At 35.5% G+C, this 26,411-nt stretch overlaps 1 protein-coding gene across 1 annotated transcript in view; it reads left to right on the top strand.

The window, feature by feature from the left end:
• Positions 1-26,411, top strand: part of DNAH5 (dynein axonemal heavy chain 5) — a 121,879-nt gene that overhangs the window by 75,416 nt on the left and 20,052 nt on the right. Inside the window, exons 51-65 of the mRNA XM_069853488.1 lie at positions 764-959; positions 4,070-4,242; positions 6,415-6,545; positions 9,346-9,499; positions 10,251-10,518; positions 11,721-11,952; positions 14,400-14,514; positions 14,767-14,943; positions 17,878-18,081; positions 19,515-19,694; positions 20,608-20,745; positions 21,335-21,470; positions 22,335-22,651; positions 23,883-24,038; positions 24,458-24,640. Coding sequence (XP_069709589.1) covers positions 764-959; positions 4,070-4,242; positions 6,415-6,545; positions 9,346-9,499; positions 10,251-10,518; positions 11,721-11,952; positions 14,400-14,514; positions 14,767-14,943; positions 17,878-18,081; positions 19,515-19,694; positions 20,608-20,745; positions 21,335-21,470; positions 22,335-22,651; positions 23,883-24,038; positions 24,458-24,640 — 2,760 coding nt within the window. The remainder of the gene's footprint in view (positions 1-763; positions 960-4,069; positions 4,243-6,414; positions 6,546-9,345; positions 9,500-10,250; positions 10,519-11,720; positions 11,953-14,399; positions 14,515-14,766; positions 14,944-17,877; positions 18,082-19,514; positions 19,695-20,607; positions 20,746-21,334; positions 21,471-22,334; positions 22,652-23,882; positions 24,039-24,457; positions 24,641-26,411) is intronic.

Below are 26,411 nucleotides of genomic sequence, written 5' to 3'. Positions count from 1 at the left end.
AATGTTTTTCAGCTTCTTTTGAGGCAAAGATGTTTTAGTCCACCTTTTAGTCCACGTGGTGCCGGCTGAAATGACAAGTTTGTTAGTCTTGAACAGCTCCAGGGATGCAGCATCCACACATCTCTAGGCAACCTGCTCCAGCCTCACATTAAAATTTTCTTCCTAATCTCTAATCTAAATCTCCCCTCTTTCAGTGTAAAACCATTACCCCTCATCCTATCACTGCGCTCTCTGAGGAAGAGACTGTCTCCAGCTTTCCTGCAGGTCCCCTTTAAGTACTGGAAGGATGGTAGGTCTCCCTGGAGCCTTGTCTTCTCTAGGGCCATCCATCAAATCAGTGTCTCACCAGTTTAGAGATAGGAATGTCATATGGGACAGTGTCAGATACTTTGCACAGACCCAGGTAGGTGGTCTCAGTTACTCTTCTCTTATCAGTGTTTATGCATAAATGTTTGTTGACAGGTATAGATATGGTTTTAGGGCTAGGGAAATTAAATCTTAATTTGGTAAATGTACTCAGGTTTGGAATGCTTAGATATAGACTTCTTGCACATTTAACTGAATGTGAGCTTAAAATGCTGTTGGGCAGAATGGGAAGTTCAAGGTAACTTTTCTGAATAAACCTGAAATACTACTGTTTGTTTTCCAGGGTTAATATGATTTTAAAATAAATAAATAAATGAAAGTATGGCCTTTAAATGGCATAGCTTTGTCACAGGCCTAGTCTGACTGAAATGTGTTTTGTGGTTTTTGTTTTGTATAGGTACTGATAAAACTGTGGAAGCATGAATGCAAGTGTGTTATTGCTGATCGTTTCACAACCTCAGAAGATGTAAATTGGTTTGATGGAACTGTGGCAAAACTCATTGAGGAGGAATTTAAAGAATCAAAAACTTTGCTGGATCCTGAAGTCGATGCATTCTTTGTTGACTTCTTACAAGACGCACCTGAAAGAACTGGTAAATATGGACTCCAATAGCCATGAAGAATGGGGAAGGAGATATGGTAAAATAGATGTTAATAAAAATATATATTAAAAATGTATAGTAAGTTTGTACATCAAGGGTACCTATTCTATCCAGTGTCCTTGAAGGCTGTCTGTCTTTGTTACCAACTTTAGCAATACATGTCATTGTATTCATAGGATTTTTAAGTCTGTATTTATGTCCAGATTAACTGTGTAGGAGAGCTTTGCTTTCGTTTCCATTGTTGTGTTAGATAGACAAATCTGCCAAGTAGTGGGGATGGGTCTACATTATTCTCAGATGATAAAAGAAATGTGGTATGAATGACTCAAATTTATGGGGCTGCAGTACTAGATAAAGGGTAGCACTCTAGCTGCCATCCCCTAGAAACCTGGTAAAAGAATGCTAGCTCTGGGTTAATCCAGTCCTTTTTAGTACCTGGTACATGATTTTGTAACAAATCAGTATTATTTCAAAATCTCCTGAATGCTGGTAAAACCTCCTGAATTATCCACATAGCTCATAACAACGCTTTTGTATCCTCTAAATAAAAACACTGTGTCACTGACCTTGCTAAATGACCTGGGAATATTTGTTAGTTGGTGCAAAAAAACAGAAACAGTTGTTAGGGTTTTGCGAAGATCATTATTTAAACCATTGAATGATTCAATTATCTGTGTTCATATCACTGTTATGATGGATAATGGAGGCAATAGAAGGTTGGCATGAGTGGTCAAATGCCATTTAAATCCCTTCTTGGATAACTGAAGTAGTCAGAAGGCAGTGACAAAAAAAAAGAAAGTAAAGAATAGGAAATATTTGATGGGAAGGAATCAAATAGAATGAAAAAGCAAACTGGTATGAGAAAGTAGTCAAATACATCCTTAAATAACTTTCTAAACTGCAATAATGTAGAGAGGCCTAAAATATAACTCAGAATATATACTGAGAGAGTGAAGAGAGACTTTTAATGTAAAACTTTGAATCCACGCTATAAACCCTGTTGAACTGAAAAATAAATGCAAAAAGAAGCATATATTTCTGCAAATAACTTGATTCCTGGTGAGAGTTCAAATATACCTTCCCTGTAACGTGCCTTTTAGCATGAAACTTCATCTAAATACAAAGTAGATGGCCCTCAGTTAGAAAGGGTATATTTTGTTCTCAATATGTTTGTCAGAGCTTTGAAAACACCATCCTGTTTTGGCTTTAAGGGTAAAGAATAACAAATGTAACTTTGTTATAATTGTCTCTTTAATGGAATTTTGTATTGCCCATTATGAAAGAGGTTTAAGAATAGGAATTGGATTTTTGAGCTTTTAAATATATAAAAACCCCACATCTGACATCGATTTCACATAACCATATGCTCAGGTTAGTGACACATTTATGTGTATTCCCTTATCTCTGGGTTGTACAGTCACCATACATTCGTCCCTGAGATAAATACAGGAAGAGCTGAGATAAAATAATTCAGACACACCTTTTAGATCTTAGCTTCACAGAAATTGTTAGTGATGCTAGTGTTCTCGAGACCCTCAAACTGTTCCAAATGATTTCTTATCAGTGAGTTTTCACATTGCTACTACTTGTGCTTCTGAATCTTGATACTAGAGAAGAGTTTAAAATAATTTATTGCACCAGCTGCCTCTGTAAGTAATGTAAATATCTGCCCTTTCCTAGTTTTAGTACTTGATCACGGTACCTTCTGACATTAATAATAAAACTGCAGGAGCAGGATTAAGCTGGTATAATTCTCTTAAAATGTTTCAAACTGTAAAAACATGACTTCAGTTTAATTCCTTGCTGTATTCCTTATTAGTTCCTCATCAGTAGTTGAGTTGTTTAAATATTTAAAATTAACCCTTTTGTTTAACCCGTGTTTTTGCAGATCAAAATAAGAAGTTGGTTAATTTAATTAGGTCAATCTAAAAGTGAATTCTATATGCAGAAACAATACAGAGCTAAAATGTTCTGAAATTAAGGTGACTTCAGGTATACACAAAATGTGGTGAATAAGAATTAATAGTCAATTTATTTTAAAAGGTTTGGTTCTATGGTAAAAGGCAATTTCCTTAAACTGATTTTTATATATATAATATATACATAAATGTTTAGATTTTGGTGAGTTTTTATTCTTGGAAGCTGCTTATTTATTGGACCACAGTTAATTTGTAAAAGACAAATATACAGGAAGGAAATAGAGAAAAAATATTATAATAAGCAAAATATTACAAACAATATTCTAAATGCAATACAGTTTAATTGCTTTCCCCCTCCCTTTACTTCCCTTTCTTTTGACTTTCATTGCTTTACTAAGCATTAGGGAAATACTTATTTTATTGGAGTTACTCATTTCATTGATTTTAGTTCCACCAGTTAGAGATAATATTATGAATAATGTATTTCTTCGGTAAGTAAGAGAAGGCTTAGCAAATCTGTTAGTAAATACTGACCTATGGTAAATGGAAAAATACATCCTGCAGCATATAGACTATAAAATCTTGAAACTAATGGAGCTAGCCTTATGTAAATACCAGCAAAATGATACTGTGTGCACTATTGTTTTTTGAGGAAAACCAAAGCAATGAACCAACCAGCCTAAAAAAACCCAACCCCATGGTGTTTGCTCTTCCAATGAGGTTTACCAATTATTCACCGTGTTTTGGTGTGTAATGATTCATTTTAGTAGTGATTTTTTTTCACTAGTGCAGTGATTTAATCAACTTAGAGTATTTTTCTTTTACAAAAAAGATTATTTGCAATTTTTAAGTGCAACAATTATTTACCTTTATTAGCTGGTGCTACTTTTGCTTCTAGCATCTAAGTGAATTTCAGATTTTCATAATTCAGTTTTCAGATGTAGAGAGAGAAGGCTTCTTAGTTTTTGCTGGTTTTGTCTTTGAGAGTTAAGCAGCAGAACTTACCATTTCTTGTAGACAGGGTACAGGCAGCACTCTCACATGTACATTTAATATTATGTATCATAATAAAAGAAATGCTTCTGAGTGGTTAAGAGATTCCTAGTTACCTTCACTTACTTATCCCTATGTTGAGCCTTCATCAGTCATTTAAACCGTTTTGTCACTTGCTTTTTGTTCTAGATGAAAAATCAGAGAAAGTTAATTTAGATATTCCCAAAATCTATGAGCCAATTTACTCCTTTGATCAACTGCGGAATCGTTTAAATAAATTTTTACAAACATACAATGAGAACGTCCGTGGTACAGGAATGGACATGGTTTTCTTTGAGGATGCGATGATTCATTTAATCAAGGTACAGTCTTACTGGATTGCAAGTTGTTGTTCACTTGTCGTCAGTGCCTGTGAGTGGAGGTATGCATGAATCAAGATCAGTTGCTTTTAAAATTGAAGCAAATGATTTGCTGTGAGCAAATATTTTGTCTGTCACTCTATAACTAGGTCTTGAATCTCAGCTTTTCTGAAAATGCACTAGGTGGAACTATTCTTTTCTATCTAACTTTTATGTCTGATGGGATCATGATCCTAACTGTTCAAACTGTATTTCAGCCTTTCTTCGTGTTTATTCTTCTGAGAGTCCTTCTTCTCTTTGCAATGAGTCAAATGAAATTCTGGTTAGGACATAATTGGTTGCTTATGAAGGAGTAGGCACTATAGAGGTGGAATAAACGTAGTCCAGACTTCCTTTGTACATCCACAGTATGCTCAATTCTTTTAAAATTCCTTTGAATATGAATTGGAGCTGACCATAATTTTTGGCACAGCACAGCTTGATAGTATTGTGTATGCAGAATAGGATTTGTGCAAAGGAGAGGCTTTTATTTTTTAAACTAAAAGAACCTTTTGTTTCTCAGTTGCACAGTGTCGTTATCTGTTTTTGTTTTTTTTTTTTTTTAATCACAGTTTACTAAGAACTGAATATTGAATTGTACCATCCTAACAAGTAATATAATAAATATCAAATGAGTTTATATTAAATTATAGTTGTCAAACACATTCCATCTGCAGTTTTCAAGTTTTTTGAGTGGATTCTTGTCATTTCACAAAGTTGCTTCCTTTCCTTTAAAGTCTTCCCTGCACAGAACAGATGACATTCCGCTATGAGTTTCTTTAGGGAAATTGTTAAATCATCATTACTGCACTGACTAACAAGTTTCTGGGTTATTCCTTGTAAAAAAATCTATGTAATTTCAGAGTCTAGGCAAAGAATTTTTTTTTTTCTTTTCTTCACTGCAGAGCCACCTGCTGTCAGGAATCTGTTCTCTAGGTAGCTAGAGAGTAAACATGATATCTTAACTCTCACTTGGATATATTGAATATACTGTGCTTCTCTGAGTTCATATTCTTGAAAGCAGCGTTTACAGCTGTGCAGGTCTGAGCTTTATGCATTAGCTAGACTTGAGAAAGCTTCTAAAGGGAGAGCTGGGCAAGCAGAGTTAAGGTAATGCCTAATCTGAGCTGATGTAGTATGACTTAAATGAGTTATTGCTGAGGAGGAGTATCTTAAAAAGAGATAACAAAGCTTCCAATTTATAGCTTGTGTGCCTCTGGCTGGAAAATATCTAGCAGCCATAACTGAAGTGATCAGCAATATTACAGCGGTGATGTGCAAATCCATTTTTCTTTTTCTGGTTAAATACTAAGTATGCTTAGAGCAAAACTTCATACATGATTTTATCATTGCTTATAAAACATTAGCCTATGCAAAATAATGAGTACATAGTTTTCTGACTGTGTACAGTGGAATGAGTGCTGCATGCCGTTCACAGTTAGTGCTGAAAGTGTTTTAGTTCTAAATTGCAAAGAGTCTGTTTGTTTACATTACCCTGTCCTGAATTGAAGGGAAATGAGGATTAGGAAGGGAGATTACTTGGGAGATGTTCCACTCCAATTGAATATTTATACTGACATTGCATTTTTTTTATAATGAAATAAAATAGAACCTGAAGAAGTTTGATTATAAAGGCAGTATTATTACCTTCTGCAGAGAATACTGTGGAGTGCTTGTCTTGAATTTAACATGCCTGGTACAACTGGTCTTTCTGGTCACAATAAAATGGCCTTCAGAGAAGAGGCTTATTGAAGTTGTCCAGAGGGTATAGTATTAGAGAAATTATCCTTTCTTTCCAAATTTAATCATCTGCCATGCTATGATAGCACATCAATAACAAATCAGAGTTGAGATTCATTTGTGCTTTGTGCAAGTGTGAGATGCAAGTCTATTGAAAATTGAAAGTTCGCAGTGATGGAATCAAGTGGTTGCTATGCTACTGGAGGATTTACAGTAAATATTGCAACGCACAAGTATCCATAGAATATCTGAATAGGAATATGATATCCCTAAATTAAACCTTAATATTTTAATTTGTTCTGCATTTCTAATATAAATTATTACTGCAATAGCATAGGATTTTCAGATGTGTAACTTTCACACATTGTAGCAATAAAGGACTGTGATTTTACACAGATTTCTCGGGTGATTCGCACTCCTAGTGGAAATGCTCTTTTAGTTGGAGTTGGTGGCTCAGGAAAGCAGAGCTTGACAAGACTGGCATCTTTCATAGCTGGCTATGATACATTCCAGATAATGTTAACAAGGTGAGTATTAATTAAAATTTAAGTAAATAAGTCCTTTGTGTTTGAACTCTTCCTACAAATAGAACAGGCTCCCGATCTCTGCAATGCGAGGAAGAACAAACCTAAGATAGGCTGAGCACTGTTGCCTAGAGTGGAAAGACATGAAAATCCTTTGAGACTGACTAAATTTCCTTGATTTTCTACAATAAATCTGAGCTTTTACTGTCTTTGGAGAAGTAAACTGTTTCTTGTGTTTCATAGAATGAGAAGGGATATTGACAGTATCAAGTTATCTTTGTTTCTTTACGCAGTACACTGAACTGTACTCAAAGTATTTGTAGGTGGTATCTATTGGTAATCTCTTTATGAGTTTATCTTGTAATATTTAAAGTAACACCTGTGTGAGGAGGTGGAGTGATCATCCATGCCCATTAATTTGGTACATCTTATGTATATTTCAGTATTTGTCAGTCTTTTCTGATTATATCTTGCCTTATTTCATATTGTCCAATCCAATGGGGTTTCTTCTGGAACAACACAAAAGATGGAAAAAAAAATTATAAAACTTTCTTTGAGTATTTTGGAATTGGTGTCTCCCAAAGTGTCTGTAGGACAAGTCCGTGATCAGGAAATATTTTTGACACTCAAATAATATGTCATGTCAGAGAAGCTAAATGATTTTAATTCTTTTGCAGCTGTGTTGGCTGCAGAAGAAATGATAGATTCACATGTGGGTGTGAATCTACAGTTCAGAGGATCTATCTGAAATAGGAATGACTTCAGGAGAGACTACAGTACAGTTGACAAGACAAGCAACAAATTGGGTATAAGTCATAAAGATATAATTGGTAAAGATATAATGGATATAATTCATAAAGAATTATGAAACCACTAGAGGGTAAAATACTGAATTAAGGAAGTGGATGTAGCTTCCCACTTAAAGTTACCTTGGCACCTGATGATCTTAAGAAGACCTATATAAGGCCCATGAACAGAAAGTCCAAAAAAGATCCGGGCAATCCCTACACTGAAGGTTCGTGTTGTGATTTGACCTAAACCATGGCAGTTTGTAAACCCACTGTGAGCACCAGATGTATTAAAAAAACTATAATGAAGAATAGACTGAATAAGCATGATTTTAGGATAGACTAATCAAATATTCTGATAAAACATAATCCTTCCTTACAATCTGCTTGGAGTTCTCCAAGTGGGTTAACAAAAAAGTGTAGAAATGTGATCTGATTGATAAAATTAAACTTCATGCATTTCTAACCTTATTTATCTAAAACATATCTAATAATTTGTGCCAAAATACCTCTGGGAAAGATTTCAAATCCCTCTTGGATAGAATCGTTTGCCCTTTGTTAATCCAAAATTTCCTGTTCCATGAGGTCTTAAATATAATAATTATTGAGTTTTAAATAATTTAGTTCACCAAGGCAGTTGATAATCATATTGCTAAATAATTTGCACAGCGAAGTATTTTTATATCAGTATTTTTGTCTAATTTTGAGTAATTAACTGAATAACTCTTCCAGTCATTATTTCCCTCTGCAGCTGAAACAAAAGGGCTTAGAATGTTTTTTTTTCTTCCCTGTGTCCATTTCTAATTCTAGTGATGTGTCTGCTTTTGAAGTGTCTAATTTCTAAACACGTTTATAGAACCTCATCTTGGTGATTATTATGTCTTTGCTGAAACACAAACAATACTCTTCTTATTCAATCAAGAAAAGTATTGTAAACCCTAGTGTATTTAATTTTTTATTTCCTCAGTAGTTATGAGGAACTGTTGTACAATTTCTGATTTTTCAGGTCGTACATGATGTCATTATGGTTACATAAGATACACTTAATAAAGCTGCATGCAGCCACTTCTCTGTTTTAATTCCTAGTGGGCTTCCTAGAAACCTCAGCTTTTATTGCACACTTCTGTCCAGCCAGTGAGATCATTCCAGTGTGACCATCTATGGGTTTGTGTGCCAAGGTTTTGGTAGTGAGGGGGCTACAGGGGTAGCTTCTGTGAGAAGCTGTTGGAAGCTTCCCCCATGTCTGATAAAGCCAATGTCTGCTGGCTCCAAGATGGACCCACTGCTGGCCAAGGCCAAGCCTATCAGCAACAGTGGTAGCACTACTGTGATAACAAACTTAAGAAGATGGGAAAACCTGCTGTGCAACAGCAGATGGAATAGAGAAGTGAGAATATGTGAGAGAAACAACTCTGCACCCACCAAGGTCAACCCACCACGCCTTGTCTAATACTTTTTGTGGGTTTTAATCTCTTAGTTTGCTGCTACTCTCTTTCCTTTTTGTAAAATGTGAGTGTTGATGACTTTAACCAGAAGGGCCAACTTGTTTGTGTTTTTCTAATTAATCAATAAAATCTCAAGTATCTTATTGCACCCATCTTATGATAAAGCGCTTTAAGACAACACCCGTCTGTCATTTCATTTTTCCAGAAAAATAGAAATAAATATCACAATATGACTTCCAGTTTGGGGTAGTTTATTGTTGTTTTTGGCTTTCTTGGTGACCTTGAGGTGCAGGGTTTTGGGTTATCTTATTTTCTTTAAGTATTATCTTTTATTATTTTATTGGTGTGGGAGGTGAAAAAGAAAGCAGGTAAAGAAGAATGAATTACGTATTTAGTGTAAGACTTTGAAATGAGTTATGGCTTTCCTCCTCATCTAAATGAAAAATGAAATTGGCAACTTCTTGCCTTAATTCCAAGAGGTTGTTTCTTACTTAAATTTGCTTGTTTTTCTTTTAACTGCAAGACCTATTTAAAAGGAATGAATATTAGTACAACTGTCCTTTTTTGTAGATCATACAACACTTCGAACTTGGTGGAAGATCTGAAACTCCTGTACAAAACAGCAGGACTGCAAGGCAAAGGCATCTGTTTTCTTTTTACAGACAATGAGATCAAAGATGAGTCTTTTTTGGAATACCTGAACAATGTTTTATCATCAGGAGAGGTAAGATGCCTTATCGTGATCATCTTTCTGCTTTTAAGATTTTATAATTCTGAAATAAAATAAGTCTTTTATATGTCAAGGGACACTCTTTAAAAAACTTAAACTCAAGGGCTTTTTATCATTGCAATATTATAAAAAATTGTAAGCAATCTATTATACAGGGTTAGAGTGAGACAAAGCTACTGTAAAATTAAGAGTATCATCATCCCATACAGACAGATTGCATAAGTCAGACACTTAAATGGGCTGACAAGCTGTCATGGACATAAGAATAGCTTAAAAAAAATAGATTTGGGGAATGTCACTGAAGTTTAACAAGATTGTCTGTTCAATTAAATATCTCATTAGTGTACAATTATGGTTAATTTATGTCCAGAATGGATAAATTGGCATTTATTTATTTACTAATTTATTTGTGTACTTATTCACTTATTTTGTATTTCAGGGATGTGTTTCACAGTAATTTCTACTAGTGATTAGAGTACTAAGAAAAGAAAGCCATTATACATGGATTCTTTGCTTTTAACATGGGAGAGTGGGTTTTACCTTTACAGCAAGTTATATTTCAGTGTGTTTAATGGAATCACTTCAGTAAGAGTTCTGGTTTAAAGGAATGGAGTGGGTTCATATAACTTCAAGTTCTGAAATCTATGTCCCTTCCTGAAATGCTATGTATTAAATGAACCTTATGAAATATGATCTATTTTGGATCACATCATAAAGTATGAAAAAAAAATCTTTTTTCTCAAAGGTGTCAAACTTATTTGCACGTGATGAAGTAGATGATATCATCAGTGACCTCATACCCACCTTCAAAAAGGAACATCCACGTAGACCTCCAACCAGTGAGATTCTGTATGACTTCTTCATGACCAGAGTTCGTCAGAACCTTCATGTGGTTCTTTGCTTTTCACCAGTAGGTGAAAAATTCCGGAACAGGGCTCTGAAGTTCCCTGCTCTCATTTCTGGATGCACTATAGATTGGTTCAGCCGATGGCCTAAGGATGCTTTAGTGGCAGGTAGGTGTAAGTTTTGTCTTTCCAGGTATTTAGTTCTCTGATTGATGGCCATGAAGTTGTTTTAATTGCTTTGAATTTTGCCAGCACAGTGGCAGAAGAAACTTATTTTGTTCTAAAATTTGCTATAAATGTTTTCTCCTTTAAAGCTTGCTGTATTTAATTGTTGAAATATTTCTGACAGAAGAAAGTCTTTGAACACAGTTTGAAGAAAAATTCCCCTTGAAGGTGGCTTAAAGACGTTGGTAAAGAAAGTGAAATACTAAAGAAAGATGTTACTAGTGACTGTGCCTGTGGTCAGGTATATGAGGTCTGACACCCCCACCCCGAGACTAACCCTATAGCTTTGGAGCCAAGAGTGGGAGGGAAAAGACAAAGAGATGGTTATAGAACATGTTCTTGTCATCCTGTCACAGTGAGACAAGGTTCAACTTGATTGTTTCACTCAGTATGAGTGGATCTGTGTTCAAATACAGAAATCTTTCTGGTCAGAAAATGTTGGTGTGCAAGAATGAAGAGCAATTTAATGTCAAGACAATTGAACAGCCCACAACGCTTTGTCTGTGAAGCAGTTTTTAACTAATAACAACATCACTGTGCTTGAGCACCCACCTTATTCACCAGACCAGACTCCCTATGATTTCTGCCTCTTCCCAGAGATCAAGTTAGCGCTCAGAGAACATTTTTGGTCAGTAGAAGGTGTGAAAGCAAAAATGACATAGATCCTCAACAGCCTTTCAGAAAATGATCTATGCAACCTCTTTGAATGTTGGTAACATCCTATGCAGCTGTGTGTCAAATCAGAAGGGGAGCTGTGTTGAAGGTGTTTGTAGCTGATTTTTTTAAATTCGTTAAGTAAAAAGAGTTACAGACGCAGTCTCATTTTTTTTCTTTTGTGTTGGACCTCATACAGAGGAAGTCTGTGGTTACCCAATCCCAGGTAGCTAACAGTTAAACAAGTCCAGAACGAAAAAGCAGTTGCACGCTTTGGAGGGAAAGCAATACCAGATCCTTAGCTATACTTTTTTACTGAGAAGCGTGGAATAATGTTAAGCATCTGATGATGGAGAGTAAAGATGACTGGCATTTCAGAAACTGAGTGAAAGCTGACTTCATACATGCTAACATGTTTTATGTCACCTTATTTATAAACTAAGACTTTTTCTTGAGTGTTTAGTTATGTTTGTTTTTCTCCCTTTCCTAAGTATCTGAACATTTCCTGTCCTCATTTGATATGGACTGCACTGCTGATACAAAGAGGGAAATTGTTCAGTGTATGGGCTCATTCCAGGATGGAGTGGCAGAGAAGTGTTCTGATTATTTTCAAAGATACAGGCGTTCTACACATGTGACTCCCAAATCCTACCTGTCCTTTATTCAGGGCTATAAAACCACATACAAAGAAAAGCACGCTGAAGTGCAGACATTGGCAAACAGGTAAACTGCTTAGTTTATTACTGTATTTCTGCAGTTTGCTTCCCCAGATACATATATTCTGATGTGCTTAGTTTCAGTGCATGGCCTTTCTCTTTGAACTGTCAAATAATTATTTTTTCTTGTTGTTAATTTCCTAAAATTGTGTAAAGGTGTAACTTGATCAACTATTATAGTTGCTCTTCTCACATAAGTTAAAGACTATATATTATTGGAGGAAAGGGAAAAAAAGGTAGTGATGTATAGAAACGCAAGATGGTGGGAAAAAAGTTAATATAAATTGTAGAACAATAGAATTGTTACGTTGGAAAAGACCTTTGAGATAACATTGAGTCCAACCATACCTCTCCACTACTAAACTATATCCCTGACCACCTCATCTACCCATCTTTAAAATACCTCCAGGGATTGTGACTCAAACACTTCCCTGGGCAGCTTGTTCCTGTGCCTGATAACCCTTTCAGTGTAGAAATTTTTCCTGCTAATCTAAACCTCCCCTGATGCAACCTGAGGCCATTTCCTCTCCTCCTATCGCTTGTTACTTAGGAGAAGAGGCCCCTACACACCTTGCCACAACCTCCTTTCAGGTACTTGTAGACAGTGATAAGGTGTCCGGTCAGTCTTCTCTTCTCTAGGCTAAACAACCCCAGTTCCGTCCGCTGATTCTCATAAGTCTTGTTCTCCATTCCCTTGTTGCCCTCTATTGACACACTCCAGCACCTCAATGTCCTTTTTGTATTGAAGGGCCCAAAAAAAGAACACAGTAGTCAAGGTTTGGCCTAAGCGATGTTGAGTACAGCGGAAGGATGACTTCCCTGGTCCTGCTGGCCACAATGTTTCTGATACAGGCCAAGATGCCACTGACTTTCTTGGGCACGTGGGCACACTGCTGGCTTGTATTCAGCTGGCTGTCGACCGGTACCCCCAGGTCGTTCTCCACAAGGCAGTTTTCCAGCCACTCTTCCCCAAGCCTGTAGTGTTGCATGGGGATGTTGTGTCCGAAGTGCAGGTCCTAGTGCTTGGCTCTGTTGAACCTCATACCGCTGGTCTCAGCTCACTGATCCAGCCTGTCCAGATCCCTCTGTAGAGCAACCGTAGCCTCAAGCAGATCAACACTTCTGCCCAGTTTAGTGTCATCCACAAACTTATTGAGGGTACACTCGGTCTCCATGAATTTTTATTGAGTAAAAGAAAACACCTGCATTTGATTTCATAGTATATACACAATAGTATTTAATTTACGAGAGAGAAACTTTTGTTTTCTTGCTAAACAATTGCATCCAAGATACCCTTGCTGCTTTTTGGCTTTGTGATCATAGAGCCCGGTTTAGGTTGCTGAGCTTTTTACTTGTAGATTATTGAAGTGGTTTTTATATATTCATTCTCCTTTTCAGATACTTTATTAAACTAATGAAGTCTATGTGCAGATTTATCTTCATGTCAGAAATACTCAAAGAGAATGTAAAATTAGCATTTAGTGAAGCAACTGGTTTCACCCTTAAAATGTTTTTCTTAGTTTTGAAAAATTGGCACAGGGATCTGGAATCCTTTAAGAGAGAGCGTCTCAAACTAGTTTACTTCACTTTGAAATGTTCTGTGGCTTCAAAGCAAAAATTGAGCTAAAAATATGTAGTTACATTATGTGTGAAGACTTATAAATCAGAGAGGTCTGGTCCTGTTTTCTACCTTCTGGCACCTCACATGTACCAGATTAGTTTATGCATGTCAATTTGTTTCACTTAACCTTAGCTGCATAGTCTAAATTGCCTTTTCAGATGTTACTTTTTATCTGTTCTGCTTTATCAGTTTAGGTGTCCCAAGTACTGCTTACCCTTTGCAACAGCAGCCTCTGTAGAGGCCACTTCAACTTGTCTGAAAAGTCCCAAGTGAAGAGTTGCCTTTTGATAGACAAAACCCGCTGTTGAACAGCCATTTAATGCTGGATGAGAAAAGTGTTATCTCAGTGCTATTATTCTGTTACTCTCTTTTGGTTGGTCTTGTTTTCAATATTTTGATTTTATTAGCTTTTTCAATATCTTCTTCAACAAGAAATAGTGATTTCAGGTATTTCAGGATATTAGTGATTGGAAAATGCTTTCTGCTGTACAGAATACAGTTTGTGGAGTAGCAAGCTGGAACTCAACAGGGACGGTAACATATATGGAACTGAAATATTTGATTTATATGCATTAATAATGGCAAGCTGTTTGAGTTAGTAGTGAATAAAAATTTCAACCCAATGACTCTTTTCATGTAATTATTGTTCACTTTCTTGATACTGAAGACATCAGACACTTGTGTGAAAGTTCCTGTACAAAGTTTATTTTTGGCATAAAACATCTTTTGCTAGTGTTCTGATTGATGTGATTCATTCTATTGATGGAATTGTTTGGAAACTGGACTGTAGATTACATAGGGAATTACAGGCTTATTTTGCTTTTTAACTCCAGAATGAATACTGGACTGGAAAAATTGAGAGAGGCCTCTGAGTCAGTGGCTGCTCTAAGCAGAGAGCTGGAGGTAAAAGAAAAGGATCTTCAAATTGCCAATGAAAAAGCTGACATGGTATGTACAGACTTTAAAGTGCATTGTTGTTCGATTTTTTTTTTCTCTTTGTCATCTATTTTGAAAAAATATGAGAAAGTTAAGTGTTTGTAAAAAAGGAGTCTTGGGAAGTTACAGGAGTAATGACAGTAATCTTGTTCGGGTTTTCTGGTTCTGGAGTGCAACAGCTAAAATTTTACAACAAAAATTAATACATTCTTCCAGTTAGGTGTTTTCTTTAATATTTGGCCAGTGGCTTTTCTCCCATTGTAGGTTTTGAAAGAAGTTACTGTAAAAGCACAGGCTGCTGAGAAGGTGAAGGGTGAAGTTCAGAAAGTGAAAGACAAAGCGCAAGCCATTGTAGACAGTATCTCAGTTGACAAAGCCTTTGCTGAAGAGAAGTTGGAAGCCGCTAAACCTGCTTTGGAAGAGGCAGAAGCAGCCTTACAGGTTAGTACTTGGACCATGTATAACATTAATTTACTGTTAAGAAGATGGGCTTCTTTGAGAACAAATATAAGATTGCAGGTGCATTGTTTAACTCATCAGTTGACAGAAAATGCATGCAAATAAATATATGTATTTTGGGGCTTTTTCAGTTCAATTTTGTTTTTCTTTTTCCACCTGAGTACCAAACCCAAAGTAGGCAATTTTTTGGAAAAGGGTAAGTTTTAACTTTCGTTTAAAACTATAGTTGATATATGATATGCTGCAGGTTGATATTAGACCAGTAACTGAATGTTAATAGTGTTATAAAACAGCTTGTGTGTAGTGAGTGAAGATGAGCTTTCCATGTAAAACCAGCTGCAATTCCATCCAAATCTAAACCTCCTGTTTTATTTTAACTTTTCACCAATGACTTGCATTTTGAGTAAGTTTGCTAATTCACTTTTCTGCCTTCTTTTTTTTTAAAAAAAAATCCTTTTTTTCTCGTCAGTTGTGGTATTAACCAAATATCTAGCATTCACTATGGGACCTCATGTCTTTAAACATACTCTTTTTGTAAAACTTTTTTATGAGAGTGGTAACACTGTGCCAATATCTTTACATGATGCATCATTAGTGATGAAAAAAATATTCATTTTTGTTCATCTCTATAGTATTTTTTTTTTAGAATGAATGTTCAGCTGGCTGTGTAAGAGAATGTCCCTCAAGGCATTTCTGTCATGAGCAGCAGTAGTGGCATCTGAAGTAAATCTAATACTAGAGGCTAGCAGGGAGCTGGCATCTCAAGAAATGAAAAAGAATGAAGAGAGAACCTGAAGAATAGGTAGACCTCAAAGGTGGTTTGAGGGAAGTTTTCATTTCCACTTGAGAGGCTGCAATGGTTGTAACAGTTAAAGACTTTTGTGACATTCCTTCAAATCAGAGCCTTCAAAATCTGGTATAAATGAGTTTTCATGGATCTTCTGAATGTATGATTTCACTTTGAGGGAGAGGTGCTAAATATCTGACTGCTATAATTCTTGAAGGGTGGAGTGGAAATGCCTAAATGAAGGCTGTTGACATAACAGTTGATAAAAGTGGAATAAAATAGCAGGTCTAGATCATAAGATCCTGGTACTTAGCTACAGGAAAAAGGTAAAAAAATAAAGTCCAGGTGTGGGCAAGTATTCTGACGAGTGCATAAACAAACAGTGCTAACTGGGCGGTGTCTGAGGTATGAAAAGAGCACTAGTGTCCTGTGTCCTGTCCTGCATCTTATTAAAGCTTACTTTCTGGTTTTGGCTAAAGTTACCAAACCAAAGCAATACTGCTCTTCTTGAAATTGATTTTAAGACAAAGCTACACTAACATTATTGTGAGACTTCACTGTAGGGAAAGTTAGTTGGACTTAATGTTGAAATTCTTGCATTTACTATAATAAATGGCTTTGTCTCCTTTAAAGAGAAAGGAAAATTATAAAACCAAGCCTATCAGCATGCGTGTTTATATTCCCAGCATACATTAATAAATCCAGAAATTCCTTTAAGCAAGTCAGTTTCCTGAACAAGTCTGTATAGGGCTGCATCTTGCAAAAATCAATCTCACAGTCATTACAGATTTGCGGATTTCCAGTTAGGGATTCAAATAATGGAATTCTGCTTTCAATATAGACAAATGTCTAATAAGTATAAAGGTCACTTCCCAGATGAAAGAAAAAAAAAATCTGTGTTTGGCTATTTTACTCAATTTTTTACTTATTTTAGGACTGTTAAATACTATGTTAAGAGACAGGTATGTACAGGACAGGTTATAAACCTGTTGATTGATTTTTTAAATCTGAGGAAGAATTTTTAAAATTCTATAGAATTTACTTGTACTTTGCCATGCAATAAAAATGGCACATTAAATGCACAACTAGAGATTAGTAAATAAATAAAAAATCGAAATGAAATGCAACTCTTTTGCTATAATTTGGATGGTAGCAAAAATGGCTGGGCTGAATTTCCTAAAGGTCATTAGGAAACACTGGTTAAAGTTTCCACATGGATATCTGGAAAAAGCCTGCTGGATTATCATGTGCGCACTGAACCCATCGAGCAGCATAATATTGAAGGAAAGCAAAAGGCAGACGGAAGGAAGATGATCAGGATACTCTGCAATAATTTATAATCCCTTTCTTGTAGTATAAACGCAAATAATTAAAATTGTCCTTTGTGAATGCCCAGTGAAGCATGTGCTAGGCTCAAAGCAAGATGTCATAACACCTGCAATAGCTTGTTACTTACTGTTTGTCACTGCGATGTACTCAGAGGGATTAAACTGCCTGTGAATGAACAAAGCTTCTGATCCAAGTTATGTTTCTTATAGGAGTGGGCCTGCCCATCAGCAGTTACCATTTTTCAAGTGCTTTTTTGCTCTGTATGTGGCGCATTACTTAATAAGGCCTAGTTTTCATAAATTATTATAATTTATTTGTTTTTCTCACAGGGCTACTTCTACAACAGGGACATTCCCAGTAAGATGAATCAGAAGGTGAAAGTCTATATGTATCAGACCTTCACATGGGTTTCCTTAATTCACCTTCATTTGCCAAATATTAACAGAATGTATTTTCCTTTCTAGACTCAGTTTCTGATCAATAGACTTGCTTTTTAAAAAACAGGTAGAATTTTCAGAGGTTTCTGTTTTGCTAGTTGTTTTGTCAAAAACACACGTGGTAATTTTAAGCTATTAGGTGTTGCTGTTGAGGTGTCTTCACTGAGGTTTCCTCATAGTTGCTAAGAGACGGCAGTGAAAATCTGGTTGGAGGGTCCTTCTAGCTTCATGCTTTTTAGAGGTAAATCTATTTCCAAATGAAAATAATTTTGATTTTTTTTCTCCAATGGATTCATACTGTTGGTGTGTCTTATTAAATAAATAATAACAGTAATTGCTTCACCCTTTCTTTTAAATTCATAGACAATAAAACCTGCAGATATTGCCACTGTCCGCACACTTGGTCGACCTCCTCACCTCATTATGCGTATCATGGACTGCGTGTTACTGCTCTTCCAGCGAAAAGTGAACAATGTGAAAATTGATCAGGAAAAATGCTGTGCCATTCCTTCATGGCAAGAATCTTTGAAACTGATGACAGCAGGGAACTTCCTACAGAACCTACAGGTGCTTGTGCAACTTTCTTTTTGATATTTTTAAAATTTAAGTTAAATGGGACAGTGTTTTCCCTCGTAATCATGGGGAGCAAATATGCAAGAGGAATCCGACGCACAATAGATCTAAAATGTTGAGGGCTTAAAAGTATGTCATAATGAAATCAATTTGAATCCTTCTGGCAAAGTCAGGTCATAAACCAATCATAGTTTCTCATAAGTAAGGCAATGAAATTACTTTCAGTGATAAACAATTCAAAACTTTAAGAACACGGGTTGAATAACTATTACTTATTTGTTTCATTAACACTGACAGAAAACATTGCTTTTCTGGTACCTGATTTTGCATTGCATTGCAACTTGAGCAGTGGTTTTTAAAAGAATGATTGGTTACTAGGATGTGCAGACTGATTTTTTTTAAATTTGGGATTTTCATAGCATATGTCTGGGGAAATGGGAAGAGTAAAAACTAAATAAATCTTTGTTTTTAATTTAAACATATAACATATTATAATGAATATAATAATTTAAACTAATAAAATTGATATATATCTATTCATAATAAATTGTACCTTGTCCTGCCCCACTAGATATTGTTATTTCTGATTTCTGCTTCTTAACCTGTCTCTGGTGAGAAATCACATATGGCAGACTTAACCAACTTCGTATGGTTGGCAGTGCCATGGATGCCATTTTTGTAGTATTCACATTGCATCTACTGTAAGGATATTTATTGTACTGAAGGACTTTTGAGATTTCATTGCCTGTGCATAAATACACCTACTTGTGTTTCAGGGAACAACTATTTTTCAAGTTCATGGGTGATGGACTTTCATTATACCATAAAAACAAATCTTTATGTAAGATCATGCTTATATATATTTGACCATCAAAATAAATTTGATGGAGAAAACTGAGAAATTTTGAGGGTGAAAAATGGAAGAGATTTTTTTTGAGAAAAGACAGGGTCAAAATAAATTCTTAAAATTGAAACACATTCCGCTAATGAGGTTTTTAAGGGGAAGACAGCTGGCTTGCCCTTTGAAGATACCGATTTGTAGAATGTCTGTTTATGAACCAGAGCTAAGCTTTTCCTTTTCTTTTTGAAGATTGTTAAGGTAATTCGTCTTAAGGAGATTCGTCTTAAGGAAAATGGAATTTCAACCAGGGTATCACTGATATTTTGTATCAGCAATTAGCTGTGTAATGCTAATAGTGCAAGACAGCAAAGATCATAAATGAAGGCAAACATTTTTCCATTTTGTGAGAATATAGAACAGAGTAGAATGAGTTTGGCAAGCTCTCAGAACTAAATCAGATGGAGAACTTCATAATTACTGTTTGTAATGAACATTTGTGAACTTGGTAGTGTTCTGTTTGTGCTGAAATACATATATAGAGAGTTTATATGTATTACATACATGATATATATTGCACTTTTTTTAGCAATTTCCAAAGGACACAATTAATGAAGAAGTAGTAGAACTTTTGAGCCCTTATTTTGAAATGGTGGACTACAACATTGAGACGGCCAAGAGAGTATGTGGGAATGTTGCTGGCCTTTGCTCATGGACCAAAGCTATGGCTGTATTTTTTTCCATCAACAAAGAAGTATTACCTTTAAAGGTGAGCCTGTTAATCAGTGTGAGGCACACAAATACTCCTTTTTATTCATACCTGTGTACACTTGAAGATTTCATCTGCTGGAAACAGCAGCTGCCTTATTCCAACTAGTGCATACCTCCATAGCAATTTATTGTCTTGCAAAGAGTTACTTTATAGTAAAACATATTTCAAATGTACTATCACTTGTAAGTTGTCAAAAATATGAGAGAGATTTTTTGATTTTATATCTCTGGGGCCCTTTTGAATGGGGGCAAAACAGCTGTTTAATCTAGTTTAAACATCTGGTTTAATTCAGTATTGCTATTGCTTTACCTCAATTAAGAATTAATAGGAAAACCCTCAAGATCTGGTTCTTTCAAAGTTTCCGATCTCAGTTCATAAGAAAACTGTACAGAGACTGTGTTTATCAGTGTTATTTAGAGAAAAACAGGTCTAAATAGTTGTCAAAAAGTAAGAATGAAAGTCAGGAAGAACATAGTCAAGCATGATTTTAACATAGAGTGGGTTGTTTGTAATAGGAATGACCAAGAGGCGGGTTTGTAGTTAGAGGTAGTATCCTGTGTTAGACAAAGCAAGTGGATTGGAGAAATAAAATGGTCTTCTGCTGACACCAGTCTTTTTTTTTTCAGGCCAGATCAGCATTTTGTGTTAGTTGGAGAATGGCTGATATTCCCAGAAGTATTTCTAGTTGTTTTTTTCTAACTGATGTTCAATGAACAGCTTAACTGCAGCTACCTGCAACAAGAAGTTAGTTTGTAGTAATGTTCAAATAAAAAGTTTTAATTGATGATGATATCTCTACTGACCAATTTGATTTTGAAACTTAAGTACAATGCAACTCTGAGATCCGTAATAGAAAATACTTTGAGGTGATGTATGTATGAAAACACTTTTATATTTGTATGCTTCGTAGGCTAATTTAGCAATCCAGGAGAATCGCCTGACCACTGCTATGCTGGATCTACAGAAAGCTCAAGAAGAACTAGGTGCCAAGCAAGAAGAATTAGATATTGTGCAGGCAGAATATGAGAAAGCAATGAGAGAAAAACAGGTCAATTGCTCTTTACAAAAAAAAGTTTGCCACCCTTACTCTAAGGAAAACTTTATGCATTCTCTCCATTTCATTGTTATTCCTTGGAAATGTTAATGTTGCTGGACAGAGAATAAGAGATAGATATTATTTGAGATCTGCCTCTTTGGATCCCACATCTCTCCTTCACCACTGATCCTCTTCCCCCCACCTCCTCAAAAACTATTTTATTTGGATTATTTATTTAACACTTACTACTGTAACATGAAGTTTCATTAGTGTACGTTATCAATGTATAATGATTTCAAATTCTGGGCAGAACTGAACGGAGTTAATAGATACCAGATATTCTGCATATTGTATTCCGGCCTGAAGGTTAAGGGCCCAAATATTAAAAAGTTGAATCACATTTATGAGAGATTGTTGATAGTTTGTCCTGATATATTTTTTTACATTCTGCTTTCCCTCCTCCTCTGCTAAGTGATATAAGAGTTTGAGGTTATATTTTTAAGCTGTTGTTTAATTACTGGCTTAATTAGTTATAGAGATTTTTCTGGCCTGTCATATGCATGACTGTAAACCATATTTCTTGGTTTATCATTTTCACTAGGCTTTGCTTGAAGATGCTGAGCATTGCCGTCATAAAATGCAAACTGCCTCAAGTCTTATAAGTGGTTTAGCAGGTGAAAAAGAGAGGTGGACAGAGCAGAGCAAAGAATTTGCTGTGCAAACCAAGAGGCTAGTGGGTAAGCTTTTGTCCACTCCTTTGTACTTGGAAATCAGTAATTTGAATTGGAATGGGTAGTGAAACTGGATGCATATGAAATTTCAAACTTTTGTAGCTTAGCTTTCCTGTTGCTAAAATTAAAGTAATTATTATTAATTCTTTTAGTAAAGCGCTGCTAGGTAAAAAAAAAAAAAAGTACAATATGAGACTAAAGTTAATATCTAAAAAAAACATATAGTAACTGTGTATGCTGTGCATTGGCTTTTGCTTTACAATGCATGCTTGGGACATTGATGTTTTAACTTGACTGACATTTGTAGGCAGCAGTCTAAAGAGAGTGACCTATGATGTCAGAATCTTAGTGGGGCAACTTTGTAGCAGACCAGAAGATTAAAACTTGTTACACTTAATACCAACATAATGATGTCTGCTAAAGTTTTTTAGTAGTAATAGTAGCAATTGTAGTTTATTTTTTGTAATTAATACTCCTAAATAGAGTTTCTTTTCTCCTCCTCTCTCTGCCCCCCAGTATTGTTTAAGACTATTCTCATGATTATGCAAGGAAATGATGGAACTGTTAATTTATGAGAAAGTTTGTCCTGCTTGTGCAGGATCTAGCATTTGGAATTGTGTGTGTGTGTGTGCGTGTGTGTATTGAGTTGACTTTGGCTACCAGATGCCCATCTCTTGGTTCCTACATGTAGCATCTACTGAAATGCAGCATTGTCTTGCTATGTAATGAGCCTTGGGAAAAAGGTTAATTTGTCTTCCCATGGGTCAAAGTGTGTTCTTCAGTTATGAAAACTAGTGAAGGAAGCAGCTCATTCACAAATAGAATTGGCGAAATTGTGATGTTTTGTTCTCTTTCCCTTTTCTCTTTAAGGTGATGTACTCTTGGCTACAGCTTTTCTGTCTTATTCTGGTCCTTTCAACCAAGAGTTCCGCAGTCTGCTATTAAATGACTGGCAAACAGAAATGAAAGGCAGGAAAATTCCCTTTAGTAACAACCTGAACCTCATAGAAATGTTGACTGATGCTCCAACAATCAGTGAATGGAACCTGCAAGGATTACCAAATGATGATTTATCCATACAGAATGGAATAATTGTCACTAAAGCATCTCGTTATCCTTTATTAATTGATCCACAGGCACAGGGTAAAATTTGGATTAAAAATAAGGAAGGCAGAAATGAACTCCAGGTAATAGGAATGCTGGTGCTTTCATAATACCTAGAAACTCTTAGCTCATGAAACATTAAAATTCAGTGATTCAAATAATAATTAGTAAATGCTTTTTATGTAAAATGCCTAGTCTGGACATAAAGGATATCTCAGAGATATTTTGATAGATTTTGCTAGATATGAAAATGTACATTTGAAACTTATTAGTACCAGTGACTCGATTTGTGTAATGAATATTTTTAATGACATAAACATAAATTGCTGTAATGTAGGTAATGTCTGTTAAGGACTGAAGCATGTTTGCAGAATACTGTAAGTATTAGAAAAAAACCCCAAATAAGTGATTAATACATGTAAATGTTCATGTAAATGTTCAAAAATGAAGATGCACAGCATGGTGGTTTTATCTCCTTTTAATCAGAAATTATTGATAATTTGTGTTGTCTTAGCATGGATGTCAGGTGCTAAATATTCTGGAAATATACAGAGAAGACAGTATTGTAACAACATGCAGTCTGATAGAGCAGATCAATACAAACAGGGGAAAATATAAGGGAAAAAAAATCCTTGTTTGCTATGATTATGATTACACCTATAAACCAGCTTTCTAAAAATATATCCCTGAAAAAGACAGAGAGGAGTTTGAAGGATGATAATAGAGTGGCGCTGCTGGTATGACTGGGAAACTACTTAGATTCATGATGATATCTCAGTGTGGAACCCTTTAATGTTTGCCTAGCTAGTTATGTTAAAGAAATATGATTAGACTAACTATGGAGTTGTAAACAAATGAAGCTGAATGTGCTTTGTGGAACTGTTGGGATTTAATCACAATTGTACTGAGGACTACTTTTAAAGGCAAAGATTGTTTAATGGCTTGTTCAATATAACACCTAATTTTCAAAGGAGGGAAAGGGAGCAGGAAGAGCCTTAATTTTGGAATTGACAGTGCTGCAGTTTGGTGTGGGTATGTTAGGTAAAGGTAAAATTTAACATGGTAAAAAGTTATGCTTTTCTGGTCTAGTTGCACTAATAGGATATCAAAACTTTATGTTCAGTGCTGCTTTTCTTCTGACAATATGGTACACTTATGCTACCTTTTCTTGTGGTCACAATCTTTGCCTTAATCCTAGTCTAACCAAAGGATCATTGGTTTTGTCAGTTATTTAAATAAAGTAATTTATAAAGCAAACAAAAAGCTTGGTTACTAGGCATAGCCTAATATATAGGTTCATGATTGTATTTTTAGATCACTTCTTTGAATCACAAGTATTTCAGAACTCACTTAGAAGACAGCCTTTCTTTTGGAAGACCTCTTTTGATAGAAGATGTTGGAGAAGAGCTTGACCCAGCACTTGATAATGTTTTGGAAAGAAACTTCATTAAAACAAGTTCAGCCAACAAGGTAAAGCTAAAACAAATAAGTAAACATGTGGAAACAGCGCCCACCCTCCATTGTCCTCAACAAAATGACTAGTAATTCTATTGATATAAAAGATTAAACTAATATTTAAATTGGATTAATGCCAGTAGCAAAAATGATAAAATTTAAGATTATAGATGGTTAATATATAACCTATTTAGTTCTTTATCCATTTGCTTATGACAATTTTTAAAAATTGAAATAATCTGTGAATGAGTAATTTAAAGTTTTCCATAGATATTCTCAACAAATTATTTGCATCAGATGTATAATTTAAAGCTGCGTTTTTACACCTTTTAACAGAAAAATGTAACCTTTGTTTTCTACAAGCAGTGTCAGAAAGATACCAGTGTGTACTGGTTCTTGATGTCTCAGGACTTCTTTTTAATGCTTTTCTTAAGGTGAAGGTTGGTGATAAGGAAGTAGACATTATGAATGGCTTCAGACTTTATATTACTACAAAACTGCCAAATCCAGGCTACTCCCCTGAAATTAGTGCTCGAACCTCCATCATTGACTTTACTGTGACCATGAAAGGTCTTGAAAATCAACTCTTGGGCAGAGTCATTCTCACAGAGAAGCAGGTAAAAGAATTAATTGTGTCTTTTTCCTGGCTATACATCTTATATTTGCTTGTAGAAGGTTTTACTTTCATTTTAATTTATAACTTTCTATAGTCATGTTGGAAGGTAACTTTCTGTCTCTCTCTGTTGGGACTGTTCTTAATGTAACCTATTTATAATGATTTAAAAGCTGGCATATGAGAAATTGACTCATTTGTGTGGAAGTTTCTATTTGTGTTTATTTTTGCAACTGTACCATACTCAGATTATTTTTACTGCTACAGTGAATTATAACTTCATGAGAATGACCTGTGAAAAGAAAAAGGGCCTGGAATAAAAACCAATGTTCTTCTGTGGAGCTCATGGCAACATAACTTTGTGTAAAGGATTCAAACTTAGTTACTTCCTTGCTACAAGAGGAAACGGGCTAACTGCCTATTTTGACTCTGCAGGTGTATTATTTGGCAAAGTCCAAGTTCAGGATGACAGTTCCAATAAACTTGCCATCAGCAGTTCTAGTGGGAGGCTGCTTGATATTTTTTGAAGTATTGGGCACCTAATCCCTGTAACTATAAGATCAGGCAGTGTTGTAGTCAAATGAGACACTGCATCTATGACTTTATATTTGCCAAGATTTTGCCAATATTTCCAGTTTACTTTCACTAGGGAGGAACATGTTTGTTCCCCTATTGTGAAATCTGTTGAGGTCATATTTTGTCAGACAGCTTCATTGCACCATCAGCTTTGCTTCAATCAGTGACAGCTTGTCAACCACTATGTAATAGAATTATCACTGTCTGCCTGAAATACACTGCAATGTGTATATTAACAAAGCCTTATGCCAAACTTCACTTCTGGGCCCTGCGGTACAGCATATTCCTCAAGACAACAGTCATTTTATCAGCAAATTCCTCCTGTAATTGCTATTGCTATATGCCTGGTTGAGGGACATGGAAAGGACAGGAGCTTAATTTTTCTCAAAGATGCAAAGCTATAGACTGAGAGGTAATGGACTCAAGTTGGAACACGAGAAATTCTGATTAGATATTAGTTAAAAAAGAATTACATTGAGAGTAGTCAAGAAGAGGAACAGTTTATTCAGGAATGTTGCAAAATCCCCATTCTCGGGGAGGTTCAAGACTCAGCTGGACATGGCACTGACCAACTGACCTATTTAGACCTGCTTTGAGCTGGAGATTTAGATATGCAGCAGGGAAAAGGAGTGTTTACAACACATCATTTAAAAAAGCTGCAAAGTCTCACTTTCCACTCCTGTGTTGTCTCGTATGCCCGTTGGTAGCATCTCTGTGGCGTAGATCTCAAAGAATTGGTTGATTACCAATAAGAATACTGGTACTAATTTCTTTTCCACTAGCATATTAAACAAATTTGCAAGATAGGAACTCAGCGTAAGAAGGTCAAAAGCTTGCTGGTATAAGGTATATCACAGCTTTTATATTTTGTGAATATTAACAAGATCTAGCATTCTGTGGTATGGCCTGTAAAATGATGTCAGCTTGTGAAAGCAATTCCATTAAAGCTGAATTTGAAATAGTGTCTTTGGTACAAGTTACTTGAGTTTATGAATATGGTATTGTGGCTTAGTTTTTTGGTTTGGTTTTTATTTTTTTTTTGCATCCTTGGTGTTATGACTGGATATGCAAAAAAACTCTCAACAGTGTACTTCTCCTGATCTGTAAAAAGTATTCAAAAAGCTTAATAGATGGATTTTTCACTAAGGTTTTAATCTTAAGTTTTTCACTAAGGTTTTAAGGTTTTAATCTTTTGTTTT

This window comes from Phaenicophaeus curvirostris, chromosome 3 (assembly GCF_032191515.1).
Source record: "Phaenicophaeus curvirostris isolate KB17595 chromosome 3, BPBGC_Pcur_1.0, whole genome shotgun sequence".
Taxonomy (NCBI): Eukaryota; Metazoa; Chordata; class Aves; order Cuculiformes; family Cuculidae; genus Phaenicophaeus; species Phaenicophaeus curvirostris.
This window is presented reverse-complemented; position numbering and strand designations above follow the sequence as displayed.